We start from the raw sequence: 9365 nt of genomic DNA, 5'->3' as shown, positions 1-9365 counted from the left end.
CCCCCTCGCTCACATTGTCTCTCTCTCTCTCTCTCAACCTCTTCACTCCGCGCGCTCAACTTTGTCTGTACGCTCTATGGTACGCTCGCTTAACCTGACACAGCGTTACAAGGTGCCACAAAACCAACCAATCGGGAGTCAGAGAAGGTCAACTCTGATTGGCTCTTCCGCCTCCAATTAGATCGCTACAGTATATGCAGCATTCCGGAAGCATTTTGAAGAAATTGAAGACTGGAGACGAATGGTTCATCGACAAAGGGGTCAATAAACATTTTCGGTCAGTATTTTTTATATTGACATTGCCACGTTAGTTTTGTGTTTTTATTGTGTTGTTAAGTTTAACGTTAGATGTATGTACCTTCAGACATCAGCGGTCGTTTGACTACTTCTCTGGCTAGCACGGCGCCAGAATGTCAATCAGCCAGCAACAAGAAAATGTCCGACTTCATCCCCATGTAAGGAGTTTGAATAGCTTTAGTTACAAACTTTGTTTGATCAAAATTAATGCACTTCTGTTTGTACTTGCATCTGCATACATTATAATAGCTAACTAATTAACTAATAGCTAACTAATAGTTTTCTTGATAGACTTCTAACGCTTGCCACGGTATTTCAATAAGCAGTAACGGTAGCTAAGTTGTAACTAGCAATTTAACATTGGTTGGTAAATAGAGGCCGTTTTACCAGTAATTTAATTTACGATGTATGCTAAAGGGACGTTGCCAATATGTAGATAGTTATTAATGAATATAGGTTTGATAACCTGCACACATGGTCTCATAACTGTACTTGCATAAACAGTCGAAGAAAAGTATCATATTTAAGAAATTGTATTTAAAACTAACCCTGTCTCGATGCATATTCTGTCTTGGAAACAGTTGGGATTTCATAAGTGGAAAGTGTAACACAGGCTTCTAAGTCACATTACCGGCTATCACAGTCACGTTGTTTATTCTGTAACTTAGTAAAAGGCTAATTATGAGTCTCCCTGCTTTGCTAATCCTTTGTGCCTTGTCTGTTCAACAGGACCTGCTCAGACAGCAGCTAATGGAGAGACTTCTCACCAAACTGCAGTCTGCCATAAATCAGCAGCCATTAAATGTTGATTATTTGGAGTTCCTGACTCGCCATGAGCTCATTCTGTTCGAATCGTTCTCTGAACAGATAGGCAGTGTATCAGAGATTACTGAAGCACTACAAAACCTACATCATGTTGTCCAGAGGGAAATTTGTGCCAGCTCCATGCCCATAGTGGAACACGAGACAGAAGTTGGTCCTGGATCTGGACACCCCAAAATCGTGATAGAAAGAGAAAAACTACAGAATTTGCTTGACACACATCTGCCAGTTTCCTGCATTGCAAAATGCCTTGGGGTGTCGAGAAGAACAATATACAGAAGGATGCAAGAATTTGGCTTCTCTGTAAGAGGAACCTACAGCACAATGGCTGACCAAGAGCTTGACGACATAATCTCGGCCATTAAAACTCAGATGCCAAATGCTGGTTATAGGATGGTTCAAGGCCATTTGGTTTCAATGGGACTCCGCGTACAATGGTGGAGAATGATGGCATCCATGCATCGTGTTGATGCTGCAGGGATCTTTTTAAGGATCACAGAACTAGGGTGTGTTGTGCGAAGAAGTTATTCTGTGCGTGGCCCTCTCTCCTTGGTCCACATTGACACAAATCACAAACTGATAAGGTAAAAAGATTTTTGGTTGATGGATCCATGTTAAAAAATATTCACAAGAACAGCCTGTATATTGAAACTTTTTCCCTTTTTAAACAGGTACAATATTGTCATCTTTGGAGGAGTTGATGGTTACTCAAGGAAGGTAACTTGTGTGTTATTTCTTAATGATAATGTTAGCACTTTGCTTAGTCCACACAGGGACATGGCTAACTGAGGTACAAGCTCATAATCAGCTATTTTTACCATTGTAGGTTTGAACAAATTGTGTATATTTATCTCCAATTGCTTTGAAGAAAAACAAAAAACTGCCAACATTCTGCGTGAAAAGACGCTATGCAAGTCCTTCGCTTAGCTGTGAACAGAATAATTGCATTGGCCAGCAGAGGTCAGAATGGCATTCCTGTTTGAATCAAATAGTTATCACATCTGAATAAATTTCTAAAAACAAATCACCTTTAAGGAGCAATGACAATTTTATTATAGTTATTGCCAACTTGCATCTGCATTCCTTCCTTACAGCAGTTATTAATTCAAATGCAGCTGTACACTTCCATATTTCAGATAAACATTGTCTTTGTTTAACTTACCTCAGTCAGATGAAGTGTTAACTTAGTTGCATTTCAGGTGTAACATATGTAGTATATTGGTATTTAAGAAATATAATTTATAAAAATTCCAAATGCTGTAGGAGGATCTGTTACTATACCACACATTGAAATATGTAGGACCTGCCTGTATTCTTTTCATAGTATAATATAAACATTAAGGTACTGCACAATACTCTTGCGGCTGGTTTTAGAGCTCTTAAAGTTCATGTCAATTTTCCCATTATTCATCCCAGATCTTCTACTTGGAAGGTGCAACAAATAACAGAGCATCAACTGCATTCTCATTCTTCCTGTGGTCAACCCAGCTTTATGGATTACCATCAAGGTATTATGCCCTTACAAAACAAACTTGTATTAGGAGCAATGCCAGTTTTTGTTTTTATTAGTAATTTTGAATTGTATTCTCACAATGATAAATTTAATTTCATTAACTGAGGTAAAAGTTGACCCTGTGGAATCTCATTCAAATTATTTTCATCTTAGGGTCAGGGGGGATCAGGGGGTTGAGAATGTGGACATCGCATACTTCATGTTTGCCACAAGGGGAACAGGAAGAGCCAGCTTCATCTCTGGAAAAAGCGTCCACAATCAGAGGTTAGTTGTTTACTGTCTTGAAATATTATTTTACTGCATAATCAGTAGTTCTTTTTGCAGCTTGGTTGTCAAATGAAATTGAATTTGTTTTATAAATCCAAGTCAACCAACTCTATTTCATTCCAGGATAGAGCGGCTTTGGCGTGATGTCTGGGTTGCAGTCACTAGCAAGTACCATGATGTTCTTCACTCACTGGCGGAAGATGGCCTGCTTGACATCTCTGATGTGGTTCACCTCTTTGGTGTGCACTACATCTTTCTCCCTCGACTGCAAGCAGACCTTGCCACATTCACTGGAGGATGGAATCATCATCCTCTACGGACAGAAGGAAGTCTCACTCCTGAACAGCTGTGGTGTATGGGACATCTTCAGGATTTAGATGAAGGGGAGAGACTTGAGGTACACCATTAGAAAACTACAGTCTTTCCTTATGACATGATTAAAACTTGAACTGAATTAAGTTGCTAACATGTTTTCTATGTAGAAATGCTGCATTTTTTTCATTTACTCTTACAAACTATTATGCCTTTAAGTAATGAAGCAAAGTGTATTACAACAGCCAGAAATTAAAATTTCTTTAATTGCAATTCAAGTAAAACCAAATGCAGCTTTATGTTACAACTTCATGTTTATTTTTGACAGTAACAATTTTACAAATTCTTCACCTGTCAATTTTTTGGGGGGGGGTCTGTAGGAACTCCAAGACCCAGGGATTGACTGGGAGAGTGCCATACTTGGAGAAGACACCAACGGTACAGTTGTGGTTCCTGAAATCTTGTGCCCACTTGAGGATGAAACCCTGCAACATCTTCAGAGAACTATTGACCCTCTTGAACATTCTGAGTCTCATGGTCGTGACTTGTGCACACAATACTTGCACTTGTGTCAAACCAGCCATTCTTGAACATGAACTTGTGAATTGACACGTGAAACTTTTTCATGTGTCAAATCCGTTTTGTCAAAACATCACTTAAGTCTACTGGAGGACAAACGGTAAAATGCACTTGAAGGGGTAGCTCTACTTTAACACCCTGTAATAGTTGAGAAATATTTAGCAACAGCGAACATCTGCTTTACTTTAAGTCAAGCTAATTGTGTTAAACTCTGTGGAATCCACCACCATATCTAACAGCTTCACTCATGATTCTTTTGAAGTCAGTGTAAGTGCTAAGATGCTGTACTGAAAAAGTCACAGTCTGGGTGCAGGCACTCACAATTGGGTAACAAACAGAATGATCTCCTAGCCGCTCCCTGCATTCGTGTTCAAAGTTGCATGTTATCTTGAAATGTCTCTTTTCATCAGGGAGGATGGGGATGTGGGATTGCCCTGTAATCCACTGGAGCACGTGATGGACTAAGAGAGGCTTTGTCCCACCAGTTGCATCGTCAGTCTCCTCATCTGTGATGGGTATTTTTTCACATAACAAAAATAAAGAAAAAGTGTTAACCAATTTTCTTTGAAGAAATGATCAAGTGCTTTTTACAGTAAATTTATAACAAAACTTTCAAAATATGATTTATGTATATACACTGTAGATTATTTATTACCTGACATTTCAATCTCCTGCAAGAAATCTTGGAGGAAGTTGATAATCTTCCTCTCAGTTCTCTCCTTAGATGTCCCCTTTTCACTAAAATGTGGTTGGCAGTTCATCATAATGAAATCAGCATCAGGCTAGAAGGAGAGTGCAGATTTAGTTGAATATTTTTCAAGTGTTTAACTAACATAGGCTACACACTTTTAAGGTAATGTAGGGTAAAAAACACAACTGAACAAGGACAGTGTATGAATAAAACAAGTGGCAGTTAAAATCCATACTTTGATGATCTCCCCAGGAACAAACAGGGAGCGGCAAGCTTCAGGGTTTCCACCCATCTGGTCAACCAGGCCATACAGTTTCATGCCCTTTTGAAGTTGCTGCAGCATTGGAATCAGTCTTGTAGTAGAATGTAAGACAATTGCTCTTTAAAGAAAAGCACACAAAAATGAATCACTGATTTGAAAAGTTAACATTTTAAATTGAACAATTTTAAAATTGATCTTTAAAACAATTACCGAATGATTCCGTCTTTGCTGTCCATTTTGATCTGGCTTGTGTATCCACAGCTTACAATTTCATCGGCGCACAACATAAGAGACTGGGAGTCTGCCGCATCCTGAACCTGAAAATGTGCAACATTAAAAAAAACAAACACAAAAAACAATTAAATGGAAGATCAATTTCATACCCAAAAATGTTAGAGTTCAGAGTGTTCACCTTGCTGATGAGTAGACATGATTCTAGATCTGACACATCCTCTAGAGACAGAGAATTGAAGTCCATCTCTCCTGTGCAGAGAAAGTTGTAGCACCACTCTTTCAAAAAAGCTGGTGGTGGGCCACCTTGTGCAAGGCTGACTGCCATTATTTCACCAACAACTCTGTGTGGAAGGTAGAAAAAAAGTCTCATTAAAACTTCTTGCATGGGAAAAAAAGAATTGTAAAAAAAACAAAACAAAAACAACTTGATACCAACCTGAAGTTGTCATTATCAAGGTCTGTCAAAGAGTACATGGGATTTTTACCATGGCTCCCAGTTCCTTCAAAGAATCTGTTTTCAATACCTGAAATCATATCTAAGACATAAAAGCAGATTCCAGTTAGAGCAATGGGCTGGATTTGTTTCATATCAGAAAAAAACAGTTGAATGTCAAACTTACCAGTCAAAAACTCTTTTCTGAGGGCTCCTGTATCAATGCCTGCCTCTCCTATATAGACCACCTTAAGAGCACTGACAGGAGTTGCAGATTTCTTCCTTTTCCACTGGAGGATGCCCCGGTCTGGAAGGTCGTCTCTGTCCACACACAATTTAAATTCTGTTGTGGTGTCAACTTGGTGTTGAAGGAAGCACAATACATCCTCCACACTTAGAATAGAAGACAGAAGAAAAATAAGATTATTAATTTTACATATTTGATGTGAACTCATGCAAGTGTCATCTAAATAAAACTTACTGCTTTGGTTCAAATACTGGAGTTTGAGCTGGCAGACTTGGACTGTAGTCATTTGCTGCAGAGCTCTGTGCACTATCAAAGCTGTAAAGGAATAAATATTCCTTATTATACACCAACCAATACATAGGTATACATGTACATTAATCTATTAAAAAATGTTTATTGTACAAAGCAGATTACCTCTCTCCACATCGGCTAGCATGGAATGTGATCTCATCCTCTGGGAATTCTTTGGTGCAAATTGGACATACTACCTGAAATTAGAAAACAAAAGTTGCTCTGTTAAAAACAGATTATTACTGCAACAATTAAATCTTAAGTGATTATGGATTTTAATTATGTTCTACATTTACCTTGCTCCACAGATTGACTCAGTCTCCACAATACTTAACTCATCAGAGGACTGCAGTTTTACAAAACATCCATTATAATAAACAATTAATATATTTTTTTAAGGTTATTTGACAAATACAAAAAAATAAAAATTGTACTCTCACCTCATCACCTGTCTCATCAGGGGACAGTTTTCCCTTACATGTCTTAACATGTACAGCAAGCATCTGCAACGGCATCACCTCATTACACTGGTAACATGTCTTTTTTGGCATTTTTGAAAAGTGCTGCGAGTCAGGAGGCAGGGGAGAGGTGTCTAATGTCTCCTGAAGAGGTACTATGTAAAAAGTGGCTTTGCCACCTGTTGACACAGCTCAAAGAGCTGTGACAGAGTACCCCTCTGCTTCTGGTGGAATGACCGTAAGCTTTCGCCGACCACTGCCACCTGTATTTCAAAAAAGGGGGAGTAACATGCTTAAACAATGTTGTTATTTTTTGTAACAAATATTATATATATATAGAACATATTTTGTAGGTATGCAATTGGTTACAGCATGTTATCAAAGCACCATGGGGGTTTATGTATGGAAAAAATAAAAAGGAAAGTAGTATCTAGTAAACACACAATATAAAAACAACTAAATTATCTAAATTTTACTGACCTGTTGCCTTATGCAAAAGCCATCCTCCACGAAGATCCTCCATTTTTGGAAATGTGTCAGCCAGGAGCTTTGAAATCTTAGTTTAAAAAAGGGGGGGAAGGAGAGGGTGAGAAAGAAAAAAAGCATTGATATAGTCTCAAGACTTAGGGTGAAGTACGTCTTACAAGAACTTTAGAGGTAATTCAAACAACTGGACTGTGTACCTCGGTGTGGTCACCATCTTCAGGGAGAGACACTGTTTGTCTTCCCATGCCTGCCTGGAGAAGTTCAAGCTCCTCAATTGGCAATGGTGTGTGCAATGTATTTTTTGGTAGCAGATAAAAATTGAGAGCAGTTGGCTTACTGGTGACTTTAACAAGATGCTTGGTGGCAGTCAAACACCTCTTTTTACCCCTACTTAAGGTGGATTTGAAATATCCTGGAAAGGATCTGTGGATTTAAAATGTAGTATTATAGAAGTATAATAACAATCAAGAGATGCATTACATTGAAAATACTTATCATTATGATTTTCATAGATATTAAATTTGGCTTTTGATCTGAAATTAGTGGAAATTATCAATTAAGTTTTAATTTCACTGAAAAAAAACATTGAAATCAAAATAATGTGACATTTGCTGTGGTCAGTCCTAACATACATTTCTTACATCTAGAGAGCAAAAGTCAGGGCATCACTACAGCACTTTTTATATTGCTGTTTGTCAGACAATTTACCTTTATTTAAAAATGGCATCCTTTGCTAATTCAATAGTGCACTCAGCCATTTTTATAATATTTAGATTGATTATATAAGCCAATATCAATTTACAAAAACGAAATTATAAATCAAATGCCTGTCTGAAGGGGAAACAATATGCATATGTGAATTTAATCTTAGCGATTAAACAGATGGGGCATACCAAAGTGCATTTAGTAGGTGGACCTTTAACAAGAATATATTATGCCAATATTTTTAAAACAAGTAAATTAAAACGTGTTTAAATAACAAACCTTGTCATTTCTTGCTGTACAGTCACATTCCGAGGGGCCGGCGGTTGTCACGTCTCTGGTGTCCTTGCTGAGCCGTTCGTGCCCATGGTGTTAAGCAGCAAAGACACCAGATTTCTGGCGGCTGACTCAACTGCACCATGGCCCTAAATCAAATCAAGATGTGACATTAACATTTCAGTTAAACTGGAAACAACTGGCCTTAAATGTAACTTACTGTTTTCTGCTAACGTTAGACAAAATAGTTATACTTAGGTAGCCTACTTTTATAACCTCAGCTGTTAGCTAAGATAGCCTATACAACTATAGCTATATCTCCCGCTAGCAAATTTAACGGTCAGATAATATAAGATTTCATCAAAAGCATCACAAAAAATAATGTGATATAACAAATCTAGCTATAAATGAGTGACTCACCTGACGCTGTGGCGTATCGCTGCTGTTTTCATCAGTTTCTGCCATGTCCATGACCATGTCTTTCCGGTAGCTAGCTACCTAGCGCTCTTTACTCTGATGTTGTAATTGGAGGCGGAAGAGCCAATCAGAGTTGACCTTCTCTGACTCCCGATTGGTTGGTTTTGTGGCACCTTGTAACGCTGTGTCAGGTTAAGCGAACGTACCAGACAAAGTTGAGCGCGCGGAGTGAAGAGGTTGAGAGAGAGAGAGAGACAATGTGAGCGAGGGGGCAGCGGCCTGTCAGCGCTCTGAGCAAGATTTTGTGAGCGGACACGTGAGGAAAGCTGAGGGAGAGGGGTTGTTATTGCACACTTATATGGATAATAGCGAACATAAAAAATAATTAATTGAGCGCATTATTGATATTTGTTTGCTCAAACTTCATTATTTTTCGCTTGCCTATAACTTCTTTACATAACATTATTTAAAGTTCTTGCGAAACAAATCATTTTGCACTCGAAATCACCCACTGATCGCTCAGGAATTAGGCACAAATATAACGCCATAGACCTTCGCCGCGTCTGGAAAGCCAGAGAGGCGGCCTGGAAGGACGAGTGGAGGAGCTGCTGTTGCTGTTCGGGTTCGTTACGGCTGGAGGAACGGATGCAACGACTCGGGTGGAGTTCGGCCACGGCTGGAGGAACGGCTGCGGAGGACGCTCAGGTGGAGTTCGGCTACGGCTGGGGGGACGTCGGCAGCGAAGCGACTGGAGACCGGAGCAACGACGAGGCAGCGGAGTCTGCGGAGCATCGGATCGGATCTGAAGTTATTGACTTTGTTTGTTGCTGCGAACTGATTGATGACTGATTGACTGATTAACCAGGAAGTGGAAGTGATGCTTTGAATGAATTAAAGGTGGTGTGTGATGATCCAAAATCAGTGCATGTACAGCTGTTGGGTTTAATGCCTTATGATGAACAAGAAAAACATGAGATATGGTTTAAAGCAAAATTGTTGTCTCTAAATGAGTGTATTAATGATGCAGAAATGTGGGTTTCAAACTTTGAAGGTAATACACAAGAAAATGTTGGTGTTA

At 39.0% G+C, this 9365-nt stretch overlaps 1 protein-coding gene across 1 annotated transcript; it reads right to left on the bottom strand.

Annotated features, from left to right (window-relative positions):
• Positions 1–3086: 3086 nt before the first annotated feature.
• Positions 3087–8347, bottom strand: LOC138590007 (G2/M phase-specific E3 ubiquitin-protein ligase-like). Its single transcript, XM_069660567.1, has 9 exons — positions 8291–8347; positions 6072–6145; positions 5892–5972; positions 5598–5803; positions 5414–5513; positions 5156–5318; positions 4954–5060; positions 4717–4861; positions 3087–3212 (listed from the first exon to the last, which is right to left on the bottom strand). Exons 1-9 carry the CDS (start codon positions 8345–8347, stop codon positions 3087–3089), a joined length of 1059 nt encoding a protein of 352 aa, XP_069516668.1.
• Positions 8348–9365: the final 1018 nt, after the last annotated feature.

This window comes from Semicossyphus pulcher, unplaced genomic scaffold, assembly GCF_022749685.1.
Source record: "Semicossyphus pulcher isolate SPU_LCO1_2020_fin unplaced genomic scaffold, fSemPul1.0.p SCAF_1, whole genome shotgun sequence".
NCBI lineage: Eukaryota > Metazoa > Chordata > Actinopteri > Labriformes > Labridae > Semicossyphus > Semicossyphus pulcher.
This window is presented reverse-complemented; position numbering and strand designations above follow the sequence as displayed.

What these genes read in the sequence shown, in the direction of transcription:
- LOC138590007 (XM_069660567.1), bottom strand. Translation starts at nt 8,347, where the DNA reads ATGGTCATGGACATGGCAGAAACTGATGAAAACAGCAGCGATACGCCA. An exon ending in CATGTCTACTCATCAGCAAG is followed by an intron (nt 5,061 to 5,155) that starts GTGAACACTCTG and finishes GCACATTTTCAG; the next exon opens with GTTCAGGATGCGGCAGACTC. An exon ending in AGCAAAGACGGAATCATTCG is followed by an intron (nt 4,862 to 4,953) that starts GTAATTGTTTTA and finishes TTTTCTTTAAAG; the next exon opens with AGCAATTGTCTTACATTCTA.